The sequence below is a fragment of the Somniosus microcephalus genome, chromosome 8, assembly GCF_052327205.1.
Source record: "Somniosus microcephalus isolate GS21.2 chromosome 8, FLI_Smic_1.0, whole genome shotgun sequence".
Classification (NCBI taxonomy): domain Eukaryota; kingdom Metazoa; phylum Chordata; class Chondrichthyes; order Squaliformes; family Somniosidae; genus Somniosus; species Somniosus microcephalus.
The window spans coordinates 140098631-140116267 of NC_140994.1; the positions used below are offsets into that span (position 1 = coordinate 140098631).

The 17637-nt window shown below is 48.3% G+C and overlaps 1 protein-coding gene across 2 annotated transcripts in view; it reads left to right on the forward strand.

Moving 5' to 3' along the window:
* Positions 1 to 17637, forward strand: part of LOC147113819 (fibroblast growth factor receptor-like 1) — a 237756-nt gene that overhangs the window by 218509 nt on the left and 1610 nt on the right. For both annotated transcript variants that reach the window (XM_085995161.1, XM_085995162.1), the window contains 3 exons: positions 7742 to 7831; positions 8583 to 8852; positions 16379 to 16732. In XM_085995161.1, the coding sequence (XP_085851287.1) occupies positions 7742 to 7831; positions 8583 to 8852; positions 16379 to 16732 (714 nt within the window). The remainder of the gene's footprint in view (positions 1 to 7741; positions 7832 to 8582; positions 8853 to 16378; positions 16733 to 17637) is intronic.

Here is a 17637-nt window from a genome sequence, read left to right on the forward strand (position 1 = left end):
GGGGGGGAGTGTGAGGGAGAGGGGGGGTGAGTGTGAGGGAGAGGGGGGTGGAGTGTGAGGGAGAGGGGGGAGGGAGTTCTCTTCCCCCCCCCCCAGTCGCTCTCCCCCCAGTCGCTCTCTCTCCCCCCCCAAGTCGCTCTCTCTCCCCCCCAGTCGCTCTCTCTCCCCCCCAGTCACTCTCTCTCCCCCCCCAGTCGCTCTCTCTCCCCCCCACAGTCGCTCTCTCTCCCCCCCACAGTCGCTCTCTCTCCCCCCCACAGTCGCTCTCTCTCCCCCCCACAGTCGCTCTCTCTCCCCCCCCACAGTCGCTCTCTCTCCCCCCCACAGTCGCTCTCTCTCCCCCCCAGTCGCTCTCTCTCTTCCCCCCGTCGCTCTCTCTCTTCCCCCCCAGTCGCTCTCTCTCCCCCCCACGGTCGCTCTCTCTCCCCCCCACAGTCGCTCTCTCTCCCCCCTACAGTCGCTCTCTCTCCCCCCCAGTCGCGCTCTCTCCCCCCCAGTCGTTCTCTCTCCCCCCCCCAGTCGTTCTCTCTCCCCCCCCAGTCGCTCTCTCTCTTCCCCCCGTCACTCTCTCTCTTCCCCCCCCCAGTCGCGCTCTCTCTTCCCCCCCCAGTCGCTCTCTCTCTTCCCCCCCCAGTCACTCTCTCTCTTCCCCCCCCCAGTCGCTCTCTCTCTTCCCCCCAGTCGCTCTCTCTCTTCCCCCCAGTCGCTCTCTCTCTTCCCCCCAGTCGCTCTCTCTCTTCCCCCCCGTCGCTCTCTCTCTTCCCCCCAGTCGCTCTCTCTCTTCCCCCCAGTCGCTCTCTCTCTTCCCCCCCAGTCGCTCTCTCTCTTCCCCCCAGTCGCTCTCTCTCTTCCCCCCCAGTCGCTCTCTCTCTTCCCCCCCAGTCGCTCTCTCTCTTCCCCCCCAGTCGCTCTCTCTCTTCCCCCCCAGTCGCTCTCTCTCTTCCCCCCCAGTCGCTCTCTCTCTTCCCCCCCAGTCGCTCTCTCTCTTCCCCCCCAGTCGCTCTCTCTCTTCCCCCCCAGTCGCTCTCTCTCTTCCCCCCCAGTCGCTCTCTCTCTTCCCCCCCAGTCGCTCTCTCTCTTCCCCCCCAGTCGCTCTCTCTCTTCCCTCCCAGTCGCTCTCTCTCTTCCCCCCCAGTCGCTCTCTCTCTTCCCCCAACTCGCTCTCTCTCTCTCTTCCAACAACAACATGCCCTCGAAAAAGCCTCGGCACCGCCGGGCACTCCAGCTGGTTGGCTATAAAGCACTTTAAGACATGGTGAGGTTGTGAAAGGCACTATATAAATGCAAGTTTTTCTTTCTTGTGTCTTAGAGGTCAGCTCAGTAAAGTCCGTCTACTGTTTGAAAGAACCTGTGTATCAGTCAGTCACCCCTTCAGGTGATTGAAATCTGTCTGGCGGGCTCATAATGGTTGTAATTTTGTCAGCTGGTTAGTTCTTGCTGTGCTTTCACCATGTTGGCGATGGAAACAGGCAAGTGTATCTGGCAGGTCAAAGTGTGGAAAAACGCTCTGTGAGGAACAATCTTCCCCATTCAGCCCTGGCGTAGCATAAGTTAGGCCAGGAAAAATAGTCAGCAACCTCTCTGAACAGTGTGAGCATTTAAGAAGCAAATGTCTGGCGTCTCGTCCCGGGTGTTGCAGCCTTGTATCGCTCGTTTGCTTTTATTTATTTCTACCCAGGGTGGCAGACTAGTCTATTTTGGGCTTTCGCACTCCGACCAAATTCAGGGTCATTTTCAGTAAGGAATCGGCTGAGATCCCTTTAGATTCCTTTAGGCTGTCATATAGGGGTCCCTTGGTTTTGTGAGTGGGGTTGCTAACTTCTGGTTGCTATGGACAGGGGGAGTCCGGGCCCTCTCCGTTGTGCTGGTTGCTATGGACACGGGGAGTCGGGCCCTCTCCGTTGTGCTGGTTGCTATGGACACGGGGAGTCCGGGCCCCCTCCGTTGTGCTGGTTGCTATGGACACGAGGAGTTCGGGCTCTCTCCGTTGTGCTGGTTGCTATGGACACGGGAAGTCCAGGCCCTCTCCGTTGTGCTGGTTGCTATGGACACGGGGAGTCCGGGCCCTCTCCGTTGTGCTGGTTGCTATGGACACGGGGAGTCCGGGCCCTCTCCGTTGTGCTGGTTGCTATGGACACGGGGAGTTCAGGCTCTCTCCGTTGTGCTGGTTGCTATGGACACGGGGAGTCCGGGCCCTCTCCGTTGTGCTGGTTGCTATGGACACGGGGAGTTCGGGCTCTCTCCGTTGTGCTGGTTGCTATGGACACGGGGAGTCCAGGCCCTCTCCGTTGTGCTGGTTGCTATGGACACGGGGAGTCCGGGCCCCCTCCGTTGTGCTGGTTGCTATGGACACGGGGAGTTCAGGCTCTCTCCGTTGTGCTGGTTGCTAAGGGCGCTTGAAGGTACGAGCCTCTTCATTCTGTTGGTTACTTTACTGCCCCTAATTTTAACAACCCACCCGGCGGGAACAGGGTGGTGGGGGGGATTCAGGTCGGACGCCTGTTTTACACTCATGAAGTCAATGGAGAGTAAAATCAGACAGGAGATAAAACTGGTGTCTGACCCAAACCCGCACCATTCCCACTGGGCGATTTAAGTAAAAATCGGTGCTTAATGTTCTCTAGAAACAGTAACACTGTCGATTCTGGTTGCTAAGGATCTCTGGAGGCAGGAGTCTATTGGTTCTGTAAGCAGAAGACATGGGTTCCATGTTAGCTGGCATTGTTAACAGTTCCTTCACCTCAGGCACTGTACCGCTCCCCTTCACAATCACTGTCATCAACCCCCTGCTCAAAAAAACAAACCGAACCTACACTGGCTTCCTATGGCCCATTGGAGCAACTTAAAATCTTTATTCTCATTTATAAGCCTTCCATGATCTCGCCCTGACCTGCCTCTGCAGCCTGCATCCACACATGTCCCATCCATTTCTTTCTCTCTGGCCTTCCCCACCACCAGCTCCACCATTGGTTGCAGATCTTTCATCAACCTTGGGCCTATTCAACCTTGGCCTTGCTCTCTGGGCTAAGGTTGGTGAAGTTCTCTGTGCCCTCTTAAAACCCTCCCCTCTCTCTATTTCTCTCCTCACCATTAAAAACCCTTTTGAAAATCCATCTCTCCAACCAAATCTTCACTCACCTCTCCTAACTCGCCCACAAAGGCTCAGCGTCCATTCTTTCCTTCCTCTGTGAAGCAGCTTGGGACGTTTACTACGTTGAAAGCTTTATGTAAATATAGGCTGATGTTGCCTGGTTGAGCTGCCTCTGCTGCCAAATGAGCAGGGTGCACAGGAGACAACTAGGCCTGACTCTCACCTCCAATTTCCCTTGCCTCCTGTAAAGAGATACCACAACCTGTTTGGCCCCGCCTAACTCAGAGCAGTTCCTGAACAGAGCTTGTTGCAAATGCGGGCTGTTGAACTTAGCACATCCTACACCCCTTGTTCCTGGGCATTAACATCCTAACACGCAGCGCCACCAGTTCAAACTCCTCTGCTTCTCCAATGTAGTCTAAAAGGGGAGATTCTGACACTGAGGGATGAGAGGCTTCAGATGGCTCCAGTAGTATGCATGAATGCACTTGGTCAGATTCCCATGAAGCCATGGTATTTGTTAAAAGCAACCTAATCCTAGGGGAATTCTAGGATGGTATACACCCATCAGGCAGTCAGTGCCTGCCTTGTCTATTCCTATCCAATACCAGCATTTAAGAGCCATTGTTTGTTCTTTGTCAAATGGAGCAAGGCCATTAACCCTTTAGGGGCTGCTGGGCAACTTCAGTACAGGACGAAGTAAAGATATTTGATAGCATCCATTACATTTTATAACAGTGAACCGACATTACGTCTGGAATGAATTATTTGCAGCAGAGTCACTGATATTGTGATATTATGAGTATTCTGTTGCATAATAACATATACTATACAGTTATATGTTACTATACAACATATATATATATATGTGAACCTAGTCAGTGACTGCCAGTGATTTGACTGAGAGGGCATTATAGCTGAACGCAATCCTGTCTTCACCCAATGTCATACACAAACATTTGTGGTATTAACAAGCATTAAAGATTAAACACTTATAAAACACATTGCAAAAGTTCACTGTGGCCAATATGGTATCTACTGTGATGCAGACTTGTCACGTAAGCTAACTGGGAAGCCAATCAGTCAACTGAGATAAGCAAGGTGGTAACACATGCTCCAAGCAATCGGTCAATGGGACTCACTGGCTGAGCCATGGGAGCAGGCTGCCCATTTGACAGCAAAGATGTGCACCCAAACAGAATTAAGGTTTTTCTTGTAATTTTTCCACTCCTTTCCCCCCCCCCCTTTCCTCTACATTGGGGAGACCAAACGCAAATTGGGTGACCGCTTTGCGGAACACCTCCATTCAGTCCGTAAAGGTGACCCCGAGCTTCCGGTCGCCTGTCATTTTAATTCACCGCTCCATTCCCACTCGGACCTCACCGTCCTTGACCTCTTGTATTGTTCCATGGAAGCTCAACATAAACTCGAGGAACAGCACCTCATCTTCCGATTAGGCACTCTGCAGTCTTCCGGACTCAATATCGAGTTCAACAATTTCAGATCATAACCTCGGCCCCTATTACACATTTTTTCTTGTAATTTTTCCACTCCTTTTCCCCCCCACCTTTCCTTTTGTTTCTCTCTCACACCTGGCAGCTATCTCTTGCCCTGCCAGTACACTTTACACCTAATCTCAGCCTATTACCATCTCGTCTAGCTCTTTTGTTTCTTTCACTTCTTTTGACCGATTGCAGCCCTGCCTTCGATCTAATTTCTTTTCTTTCCAGTTTTGAAGAAGGGTTCGACCCGAAACGTCAACTCAAATTTCTCTCCACGGATGTTGCCTGACCTGCTGAGTTTTTCCAGCATTTTCTGTTGTTATTTCGGATTTCCAACATCTGCAGTATTTTGCTATCGTACTAAGGTTGGGAACAACTTACCTTGGAAATATTGGACTAATACTTCACAGTTACAGAGGTATGGGAGGATCCCTCATGGGAGGATCTCTCACGGGAGGACAGCTCATGACAGGAAGTCGCACAGGAGGCACCCTCATGGGAGGACCCCTCACGGGAGGACTGCTCATGACAGGAAGTTTCACAGGAGGCACCCTCATGGGAGGAAACCTCATTAGAGAAACTCTCATGAGAGGAAGTCTGCAAGCCTCCTGATAGCAGCAATGAAGTGGCAGAATGTATTAATTCAAAGATTAGAGAGGCTTGTAGCAAAAGCAGAGTTTTTTTAATGAGAGACTTTAATTTTCATATAGATTGGGAAGACCAGAATAGCTCAAGTCAGAAAGGTAGTGAACTCCTTGGGTGCATTCAGGATAGTATTTTGCGGCAATATGTTCTAGAACCAACAAGAGGACAGGCCATACTAGATTTAGTAATGAGTAATGAGCCAGAGTTAGTTAATAATCTAACAGTAAAGGAACATTTATCGAACAGTGATCATAATATGATTAAATTCAATGTTAGGTTTGAAAAGGAGAAGCGTAACAGTTACTAAGATTTTAGAATTTGGTACAGCTAACTTTAACTGGTTGAGACAGAGACTGGCGATAGCAAACTGATCAAAACTGTATCGGGTAAAACTATAGATGAACAGTGTTCAAAAAAGAATTTAGCTTAATACAGAACCAGTATATACCTCTAAGAGCTAGAATATAAAGGGGAGGATGTTTTGCTACAGCTACACAAAGCCCTGGTTAGACCATATTTGGAGAACTGTGTACAGTTCTGGGCACCGCACCTTAGAAAGGATGTATTGGCCTTGGAAGGAGTGCAGTGCAGATTCACCAGAATGTTACCAGGGTTCCAAGGGTTAGATTATGAGGAGAGATTACATAAACTAGGCTTGTATTCCATGGAATAGAGAAGGTTAAGGGGTGATTTGATTGAGGTCTTTTAGGATTTTGAAAGGAATGGATAGGATAGAGAGAAACTTTTTTGCACTGGTGGGGGAGTCCAGGACAAGGGGACAAAACCTTAAAATCAGAGCCAGGCCATTCAGGAGAGAAGTTAGGAAACACTTCTTCACACAAAGGATGGTAGAAGTGTGGAACTCTCTCCCACAAAAAGCAGTAGATGCTAGCTTAATTCATAATTTAAATTTTTTTTTATTCGTTCATGGGATGTGGGCGTCGCTGGCAAGGCCAGCATTTATTGCCCATCCCTAGTTGCCCTTGAGAAGGCAGTGGTGAGCCGCCTTCGTGAACCGCTGCAGTCTGTGTGATGCAGGTACTCCCACAGTGCTGTTAGGTAGGGAGTTCCAGGATTTTGACCCAGCGACGATGAAAGATCGGCGATATATTTCTAAGTCAGGATGGTGTGTGACTTGGAGGGGAACTTGGAGGTGGTGGTGTTCCCATGCGCCTGCTGCCCTTGTCCTTCAAGGTGAAAGAGGTCGTGGGTTTGGGAGGTGCTGCCGAAGAAGCCTTGGTGAGTTGCTGCAGTGCATTTTGTAGATGGTACACACTGCAGCCACGGTACACCGGTGGTGGAGGGAGTGAATGTTTAAGGTGGTGGATGGGGTACCAATCAAGCGGGCTGCTTTGTCCTGGATGGTGTCGAGCTTCTTGAGTGTTGTTGGAGCTGCACTCATCCAGGCAAGTGGAGAGTATTCCATCACACTCCTGACTTGTGCCTTGTAGATGGTGGAAAGGCTTTGGGGAGTCAGGAGGTGAGATCAATAGACTTTTGCTAGACAAGGGTATAAAAGGTATATGGAGTTAGGATACAGATCAGCCATGATCTAATTGAATGGCGGAACAGGCTCGAGGGCTGAATGGCCTACTCCTGTTCCTATGTTCCTTATTAAGTGAGTGTTTTTGTACCTTTGTAGCATTAAAACAAGGCTTTAAAAAAATAGACAGCTCTGATTTTGAAGAGAAGTTTCTTGAGCTACATGGGATGTTGAAGTTTACCTGCGAACTTATCAGATGATATCTATAGAATAGAGTGTATTGGAGAGGGGTAGAAAACAGGGATAAAATCAGAGGGAAACAATGCTAGAGTTAACAAAATATACTATCTAAAAATAACTCTTTGTTTCTTAATCAGACTTCATATTTCAACATTGTTTTCTTGAAGTGGAAAAAATCCAAGAATAATATTCATCAAATTAAAATCAGCACAAAAACTGACGCCAGTTTCAAGAACAGTTGAGAATGGACAAGAACTAGTTTTTCCAAAAAAAGTGAAAATAAATCTTCTTTGGACAGGTTACAAGAAATGTTGAGGCGACAGGCTTTTGCAAGCTCCAAATTAAAGCCCTACATTTGCCAGAAATAAAGTTCCACAGGCACAGGACACGCATCTCTTGGATTTCTGATTTTTATAATTCGATACTGAACTTGTGGTTCAGTATAGGAAGTTATACCACATTATATTGGGTCTGGATTTCTTGTAGCCAATGGCCTAACTGGAGTTAGGCCAAACCAAATACATCATGGCAACCGGGATTGTCAGTTCTCTGCTGGACTCCACTACCACCTGTAATGTTTGGACGGCTAGCATTGGACACAAGAATGGGCAAGGAGACTGGATCACGCAAGGCTGGGTGGTAATGGCTGCTTGAATTACACGTGGACTTTCAGCTTAAATCATTGAGTAAAACAAAACAAAAGCTTCTTTTGAGGGGCAGCTCCTTGGTGGAAAGACGCAGCCCATTCAATTAAAGTATACAGTATGTTGTTTTTTACAGATGACAGCAGCACAGTAAGCAGTGGCCAGCCCCTTCCTGAAGGGCCCCAATCTGAATTTGCAAACGAGGAGCCCACAGGAACGCAGCTGGGTAGGTAGCCACTGAAAACCTGGCAACACCTTTTTATATACAGCATGTGGTGGGACCTGGTGTCTAACATGGCCCAGGTTGACGGGTTGAAAGTTTGCCTGCTTAAAGTGTCTGAAGCTTAAGTGGATTTAGGACGGTCTCAATGCTGTTCCACGTAGTACCTGTTGGGCCCAAGTCCACAGCAGCAAATTGTTTCCAACTCAGCATAAAATTGGCACAGAATTGCCTCTCATAATACAGCGAGGGAAGAAAGTGTCTGGGTGTTGGAAAGTAAACTGTCACAAAGGTACAATAGGTGCACCTTCTGAAGTTAAGCTTAAGGCACGTTGTCAGGCATGGGGGAGGGAGCTTAATTTTGTGTGTACCCCATGGTCTTTCTGACCTGGGAGTATTTGACACAGCAGAGTAGAGGGAGATTTACTCTGCATGTAACCCAAGCTTTCCTGACCTGAGAGTGCCTGATGAGGCACAGTAGAGGGAGTTTTACCTACTCTGATAGCTTCCTCACACGTGCTGACGAGTATTTCCAGCGTTTTGTTTTTGTTTTTACTTTAATATTTGCAGCATCTGCAGCATTTTAGTCTTTGTTGTTCGGACTTGACAAGGCGGCTTGCTGTTGCTCCTGGTGCCAAACCCCGGGATGGAGAAAAGGGGTAGGTTCCCCAGCTCCCGGTTTTAATCTGTGCAAAAGAATGACCTTGATAAGTGTCACTATGTTGATGCCTCATTTCTCTGCTTCCCCCGCGCACAGTTAAACCGAAGTTTACGCAGCCCAGTAAGATGCGCCAGCGAGTGATAGCACGGCCCGTCGGCAGCTCGGTCCGGTTGAAGTGCACTGCGAGCGGGAACCCTCGCCCTGACATCGTGTGGTGGAAGGACGATCAGCAGCTCTCGGAGAAGAAGAGGAACAGGTGGACGCTTAGCCTGAGGAATCTGAAGCCCGAGAGCAGCGGGAAGTACACGTGTCATGTCTTCAATACAGCGGGCGAGATCAACGCCACCTATAAACTCGACGTTGTTGGTAAGTTGCTGCTGTCACAAGATCGAACATCAAAAAAGGAAAGACTTGCATTTATATAGCGCCTTTCAGGACGTCCCAAAGCGTTTTTAAGCCAATGAAGTAATTTTCAAGTGTAGTCACTGTTGCAATGTAGGAAACACACACAGCAAGCTCCCACAAACAGCAATGTGATAATTATTACATCCGTGAATGATTGAGACACGGACAGCAGGAGTTGAAGAAAACACGTCTTTACTGATGGAAGTCAATAGTGAAACTGAAAACAACAGAGGCTCACTAGCGCCTTTTATACAGGGGTGGTCACTGCCGGTACTGCAGTCTGAGACCAGTTATTCTCTTAAAGGTACATACACAACAATTCCTCCCCTTTTAGATAAACAGTACATAACATTCATTTGACAACTAAATGATAACTAATTACAATCACAATTACGGTTGCTAGATACATTGGTTAAGTTTAAGCAATTATAAGTTCAGTCTTTGAGGAGGCTTCCTGATTCTGTCTGGATAACGCCTCTTTGGGGTATCAGGTTCTTCTGGCAATGTTGAGTCGGGATCAATGTCGTTGTTTGGTTCATCTGCTTCCAATATTACCGGTTCTGCGGTAGCTGCAATTGGAACATCGATTTCATTACCAGGTGTATCAGATCGTGGTGTGGAGTTGACGTTTTCCAGTGACTCTAGAATCTGGTCAGCATGGCGTCTTACAATGCTCTCCCCAACGTCCACGGTATACATGAGAGGTCCTTGTCGTGTACAAATCGTTCCTGGCTACCATTTCTCAGTGCGGTAGTCCCGGGCCAAAACTGGTTGACCTATCTTAAAACTCCTGGTCGGCCTTTCATTCATATTCTGAAACTGCCTGTTCTCCACATCTCTTCGGACGTTTGGCTTAACCAAATCCAAGCGGCATCATAGTCTTCGATTGAAGAACATCATGGCTGGAGTTTGGTTGGTAACCGCATGTGTCGCATTCCGGTAGGCAAACAAGAAGTTGTCCACCTTGTGTTGTAGGGGTATATCTTCATTACACATTGCCTTGATAGCTTTCTTGAATGTTTGGACAAACCTCTCGGCCAATCCATTAGTGGCTGGATGATACGGGGCAGATGTGTAATGCTTAACACCATTGTTCTTTAAGAACCTCCGGAACTCTTCAGACACAAACTGTGGTCCATTGTCAGAGCAAATCTGTTCAGGCAGCCCATTCCTGGCGAATATGGTTCGTAAAACTGTGATAGTTTTTTCCGTGGTGGTTGAGGACATTTTTATTACTTCTGGCCACTTTGAATGTGCATCCACCGCAATTAAAAACATCGAGTCCATGAAGGGACCAGCAAAATCAATGTGCACCCTTTGCCATGGAGATGAGGGCCACTCCCATGGATGCAGAGGAGCTTGTGGTGGGGCGTTTTGGACCTTCTGGCATCCTGCACAGCTCTTGGTCATCTCTTTGATTTCTCTATCGATTCCCGGCCACCACACAAACGCTCTGGCTAAGCTCTTCATTTTTACCCCACCCAGATGACCCTCATGAAGCTCATTGAGCACTCTATCCGTCAACTTAGGTGAAATTACTACTCTGGATCCACACATCAAGGTTCCTCTGCACACTGACAGCTGTTCTCTTCTCGGCGAGAATGCGGGCAGCAGTGGTTCGCCATGTGCTGGCCATCCCTTCACCGTTAAATCATAGACCCGTGATAGTGTCGGGTCATTCCGTGTTTCCTTTTCTATGTTTGCATTCGTCACAGGGAGACATTCGACTATGGTCGAGTGGAATAACTCCATTGGATCCACTGCAAGGTCTTCTTCTTCCACCGTCGGCAACGGTAGGCGTGACAATCCATCAGCATTTCCATGCTGTTTAGTTCCTTTGTACTCGATGTCATATTGGTGTGCCCCTAGGAAAAGGGACCACCTCTGCAGCCTTTGTGCTGTCATTATCGGTACGCCCTTCTGAGGGTTGAAAATGGAGACAAGAGGTTGATGATCGGTTAGTAGAGTAAATTTTTGACCGTGCAGGTAGTGATTGAACTTCTTCACCCCCCACACTAGGCTGAGGGCCTCTCTGTCAATCTGGGCGTAGTTACGCTCGACAGAAGTTAACGAGCGTGACGCAAAAGCTATCGGCCTCTCTAAACCATCAAGGAATTTATGTGACAGTACCGCCCCAATGCCGTAGGGAGACGCATCACACGCCAGTCTGATCGGCAGTGCTGGGTTGTAGTGAGCCAATACTTCCCTTGACGTGATTAAGTCCTTACTCTTCTGAAAGGCCCGCTTACAATCATCGCTCCATTTCCATGCTACCCCCGTTCGTAGCAGGGCGTTCAGTGGGTGCAGAATTGTCGACAAATTCGGCAAAAACTTATGGTAGTAATTCACCAATCCGAGGAATGACCTCAGTTGCGACACATTTTCAGGCGCTGGGACCTTAACAACCGCTTCAATTTTGTCAGGGGACTTATGTAACCCCTCTTCATCAATCACGTGGCCACAATACGATATCTGTTTCTTAAAAAATTCGCACTTGGGCGGTTGGCTCGCAGCCCATGTTCCCGTAGTCTAGTGAGCACCTGTTCTAGGTTGTTAAGGTGTTCACTGTCATCTTCACCTGTCACAAGGATGTCGTCCAAGTAACACTGAGTCCCCGGAATCCCTTGCAGGACTTGTTCCATCGCCCTTTGCCATATCGCCGGAGCCGATGCTACTCCGAATACCAATCGATGATACTGGTAAAGACCTTTGTGAGTGTTTATCGTGAGATACTTCCTAGAGGACTCTTCAACCTCCATCTGCAAATATGCTTGTGCTAGGTCAATTTTTGTAAAACGCTTCCCTCCAGACAGTGAGGTGAAGATGTCTTCTATCCTTGGAAGAGGATATTGTACTGTGTGAAGGACTGGGTTCACCGTCACCTTGAAATCCCCACAGATGCGAATCTTCCTTGGCTCCCCGGACTTATTGCTTAACGTTTTTTTCATGACAGGAACAATGGGTGTCGCCCACTCGCTCCAGTCGACCTTAGACAACACGCCTGCCTTCTCCAGATTCTCCAGCTCTGCCTCGACGGCTGGGCGAATTGCATATGGTACCGGTCTTGCTTTGAAAAACTTGGGAACTGCATTCTCTTCAATTTTTATCGAGGCGGTTACGCCTTTAAGCGTGCCCAGTTCTTGTTGAAATACCTCCTTGGCGTTAGCTAAGATTGTTGACAATCGTCCAGGAGTGACGTCTTCATCTTTTTTACCGTCCACCGTCATTCATGAATGGAGTGCCAATCTAAGTTTATCTTCCTGATCCAGTCCCGTCCCAATAACGGTGGTCCACCATTTGGCAGTATGTAGAGATACAATTTCCGTATTTTCTTGCCGTTGTATTCGACAGGCACCCTTATTTTTCCTCTGGGGTATACTTTTTGCCCCATATACGTCGTCAAGACGATGGATGTCTCTCTCAAGGGTATGTGTGAAAATAGCCGCTCGTAGTCTTGTCGATTCATGACGGTTAGCGCTGATCCTGTATCCAATTCCATTTTAACTTGGGACCCTGCTATCGTGAGGGTGACCCAAATGGTTCGGTGATCCTCTTTTGCGATTACATTGTGAAATTTGAGACAGCTTAGTCTCCTGTTCCCGGATTCACTATCGCTCATCTGGTCTTCGGAACTACTGTCCGTCATCTTTTGTACTTTCTTGTACGGTTCCTTAGTAGCCTTTTTGTTGTCGCTGGTCTTCTTCCCAGACCTGCAAACTCGTGCAATGTGTCCCATCTTCCCGCATTGCCTGCATATTTTGTCTTTGGACCAGCAGTCCTTCTGGTCATGGTTAGTTCTGCCGCAGCGATAACATTTTGCAAATCCCCGTGTCATTTCGTGGGTGCCGTATTCCTGTGGTTTTTGTTGAATTTCTGCAGCTCCCCTGGCTGCTGCTTCATACGATACTGCCACGCTGAAAGCCTTATCTAGCGTCAGCTCTTTCTCTGAGAGTAACCTCTTCTGTGTTCCTTCACTCAGGAGTCCACAGACAAATTTGTCCCGTAGGGTATCTGCCAGTCCTGCTCCGAACTGGCAGTGCTTTGATAGCTTGCGTAGTTCCGTAAGGTACTCAGCATTGCTGTCATCTTTATGCTGAGTTCTCCTGTGGAATTTAAATCTTTCTGCTATCAACAGCGGTGCAGGGTTTAGGTGTTCCTCTGTTGGACAGCAACAATTTCGTTAAAACTCTTTGCCTTCGGTTTGGCTGGAGTAATCAGGTCCTGCAATAGGCCGTACGTTCTAGCGCCCATTAAGTTTAGCAATATCGATGCCTTTTTCTCCTCCGCTATTTCGTTTGCCTCGAAATATACCTCGACTCTTTGTACATACGTGGTCCAGTCCTCTATTGTATTATCAAAAGCAGTGATACAGCCAGTCTTCGGCACCTTGCAAATCTAAAATGGCGCCTCCTGCGCTTTGCCTTCTTCCCCGATTTAACAAAATGGCGCCTCCCGCGCGTTGCCTTCTTCCCCGCTGATTAAGATGGCGCCTCCCGCGCTTTGCCTTCTTCCCCGCTGTTGCTAGCGCTGCTTTCCGCGGTTCCCGTTGCAACCTGCAGCTCCTCGCGGTTGCGCGTTTAATATTTCTTTTTTTTATTATTTTCCCGTTGTGGAACAACCCTGTGGGACTCTTGCCTCCCTCTTCGCGGGTCTATACGCAGCCCGGCTTCGTAGCGCCGGCCGCGCCCTGTGTGCTCCACCCTCTCTCTCTCTTCTTCCCGACAACGCTGCTCGGCCCCATTGCAAACCACCCGCTCGAGTTCGCGACCGCCGCAGCCCAGGAAGGAACAGTGCACTACCTGCCACCAGCCCGATTAGCTGAAGCACCGTCGACAGGAACCAGGCCCCGCTTCCGACAGCTTCTCCAGCAATCTTCAACTCCGCAACACAGGGCGGATGCCCACGGTCGACGCCCGTTTCTACTGCCTCTTACTTTCTTTTCTTTCTGGCCTCGACCTCTGCTCACTTCACTGTAGGAATGGATCCCAGGAGGTGGTGCAGACTGTAGGTAGGTTCGTATCTGCTCGTCGCCAGTATTACGTCCGTGAATGATTGAGACACGGACAGCAGGAGTTGAACAAAACACGTCTTTACTGATGGACGTCAATAGTGAAACTGAAAACAACAGAGGCTCACTAGCGCCTTTTATACAGGGGTGGTCACTGCCGGTACTGCAGTCTGAGACCAGTTATTCTCTTAAAGGTACATACACAACAATAATAACCAGATAATATGTTTCAGTGATGTTGATTGAGGGATAAATATTGGCCAGGACACCAGGGAGAACTCCCCTGCTCTTCTTTGAAATAGTGCCATTGGATCTTTTACGTTCACCTGAGAGAGCAGACGGGGCCTCGGTTTAACGTCTCATCCGAAAGACGGTACCTCTGGCAGTGGAATATAGGAACAGGAGTAGGCCATTTAGCCCTTCGCGCCTGTTCCACCATTCAGTGAGATCATGGCTGATCTGCGTCCTCACCTCATGCCTTTGTCCATACCCCTTAATACTTTTGGTTAACAAAAATCTATCAATTTCAGATTTAAAAGTAACAATTGATCTAGCATCAATTGCCGTTTGCAGAAGAGAGTTCCAAACTTCTACCACCCTTTGTGTGTAGAAGTGTTTCCTAATTTCACTCCTGAAAGGTCTGGCTCTGATTTTTAGACTATGCCCCCTAATCTTAGACTCCCCAACCAGCGGAAATAGTTTCTCTCTACCCTATCTGTTCCCCTTAATATCTTGAAAATGTTGATCAAATCACCCCTTAGCCTTCTAAATTCTAGGGAATACAACCCTAATTTATGTAATCTCTTGTAATTTAATCCTTGAAGTCTGGGTATCATTCTGGTAAACCTACGCTGCACTTCCTCCAAGACCAATATATCCTTCCTAAGGTGTGGTGCCCAGAACTGCTCACAGTACTCCAGGTGTGGTCTAACCAGGGTTTTGTATAGCTGCAGCATAACTTCTACCCCCTTGTATTCTAGTCTTCTAAATATAAAAACCAGCATCCCATTAGCCTTTTTGATTATTTTCTGTACCTGTTCATGACATTTTAATGATCTATGTACCTAGACCCCCAAGTCTCTTTGGACCTCCACTGTTTTTAGCTTTTCACCATTTAGAAAGTACTCTGTTCTATCCTTTTTTAGGTCCAACGTGGATGACCTCACATTTGCCTACATTGAAATCCATTTGCCACAGTTTTCCCCTTTCACTTAATCTATCGATATCCCTTTGTAATTTTAGCTTTCATCTACACTGCCGACAATGTCACCTATCTTTGTGTCGCTGCACTCCCTCAGTACTGCATTACAGGAGTGTCAACCTAGATTTTGTGCTCAAGTCTATGGAGTGGAACCCGAACCCACAGCCATCTGACTCAGCGGCGAGAGTGCTACCAACTGAGCCCAAGCTGAGAGAGATTTAGGAGCAAATTCAAAGAGAAGGGTTTTGAGAAGGCATTTGCAAGTGGAGAAGAGTGCCGAGCTAGCGCGATTTAGGGAGGGAGTTCCAGGGAGTAGGACTGAGGTGGTTGAAGGCCCTGCTGCTGTTGGTTAGCTGAAGGGAGGGGGATGCACAGAAGGTTGAAGTCGAAGGAACTGAGCATTTGGGAAGTGTTTTTGGGATGGAGAAGATTGCAGAGATAGAGTGGGGGGGGGGGGGGGGAGAATGTGGAGAGGGGGAGACCATGGGAGAGATTTATAGACCAGGATGTGGATTTTAAATTTTAACAAGGGATGGGGAGCCTGAGTATTCAGCGAGGGACGTACAAACATATGAAATTGGTGGGCAGGAAAAGACCAGCTGGTCTATCAAGCCTGCCCCACATTCATGTTGAGCATCATGAATCATGACTAGACACTTAACCCCCGCCCCCACCACACCCCGCAGCTATGTAATCTCCTGGGAGAGGACAGATCACCAGGAGGCAGCTGTCGTGGACCTTCAAGTGGCCAATCGTAAGGTTAGCATCGACGGAGGCCCGAGCCTCCATCTCAGCCAGAAGATTGTTCACAGGACAGGGGGAGTCGAAGAGGGGGCGGAGAGGGGGGAAATGAAGAGTAAAACTAAAATAATTAAAGCTGGATATGGGGGTCAGTGATATTATCGTACAACCACCTAACCATCTTGTCTCAAGTTCCTCCCCCTGCTACTTTAAAGTTACTCTGCTTATTGTAACGCCGCAGATAAAGTAACGGAAAAAGGAAATACATTCCAGCCTGTTAACATTGTCAACAATCATACCAAATTGACAGGCAGGAAATGACAAGCTGGTCCATCAAGCCTGCCGCACACCTCATGACGGCTGGAGCAGAATGACTAGTGACTTCTCACTCCCCCTCAGCCCTGTAATCTCCTGGGAGAGGCAAAAAATCAGAGAAAAACCCAGGGCAATAACCCAATAACAGAAAAAATATTCTGGAACGTTTCTCTCATTCCAATCATTTCTAGCCTTCAGTCGCTTGATTTTCTTTTCTTGCAGAGAGGACAAGATCCAAACCCGTTCTAACTGGCACTCATCCTGTCAACACAACAGTAGAATATGGAGGCACGACGTCCTTCCAATGTAAAGTGCGGAGTGACGTGAAGCCCGTCGTCCAGTGGCTAAAACGAGTAGAATATGGGACTGAGAACAAGTACAACTCCACCATCGAGGTCGGGGGGCAGAAGTTTGTGGTCCTGCCAGCAGGCGACGTCTGGTCCCGTCCAGACGGTTCGTACCTCAACAAGCTACTGATAGCGCGGGCGACAGAAGACCACTCCGGAATGTACATCTGCCTGGGCGCCAACACGATGGGCTACAGCTTTCGCAGCGCCTTTCTCACCGTGCTTCCAGGTGGGTCAACAATCGACTGCTCTTTTCTTGGGTTGAGGAATCTTCTTGGATATGGAGTGACTCAGGATCTTCTCCAAACGTTGAGGTAGAACAGGGAGAGAGAGCCTTGTTCAATGTAACTCCCAGCCCTCATCGGTATGGCAACCACCGTGACTAATAAATCCTAAAATGGCTATTTCCAACACTGAGTTTGGGGGACTGTGTGTGAGGGTCTTTTAAATACCTCTCAGGACTGTAGTAAGAGTTGACAATGTCTTCCTCAAGTAGCTTTTTTTTTTAGATTTTTCCTATTACTAATATTGTAACGACAAATGAAAGGGGAGCTGGACGGGCAGCCCAGTAGCTTAGCACATTGTCCACTGTTCAGAGACCTGAGTTTGATGACAGTCTCCCCTCTTTGCTGGCTACATAAAACCCTATGCAAGATGAGCTTGGGCAGTCTCAAGCCAGGCACCAGCTCAGAACTTACTGGGCACAAGGCCACAGCATCAAAATTGGGCCCATTTTAGCATTAGTTGGTACTAAATTGGCAAACTCAGTCAGAGAGGCAATGAGGATGGTGGGTGTGACCAATGGAAATGTAAGCAGCTGGTGTGATTCAGAAGTAAAAAAGTAAAAGCACATTGCTGGGGAAAAGTAGAAGGAACTTTGCCTGATCTGAGAGTATTTGATAGGGTAGCGTAGAGGGAGCATATAAGCCATGCTGCACCTGGACTGGGAGCACTTGAGAATGGCATTGAGAAATTCCCGCTAAACTTGTGAGAATGTTGAGAGCTATAAGGTCTCTCTGCCAAAATGGTGCCACCACCCCCCTCATAAATACTGACTTCTGTTTTGTGAACACTCTGGTAATTACTCTCCTTTCTCTTCTGTTCCATGTTATTCCTGGACTGTTGCTTGCCACA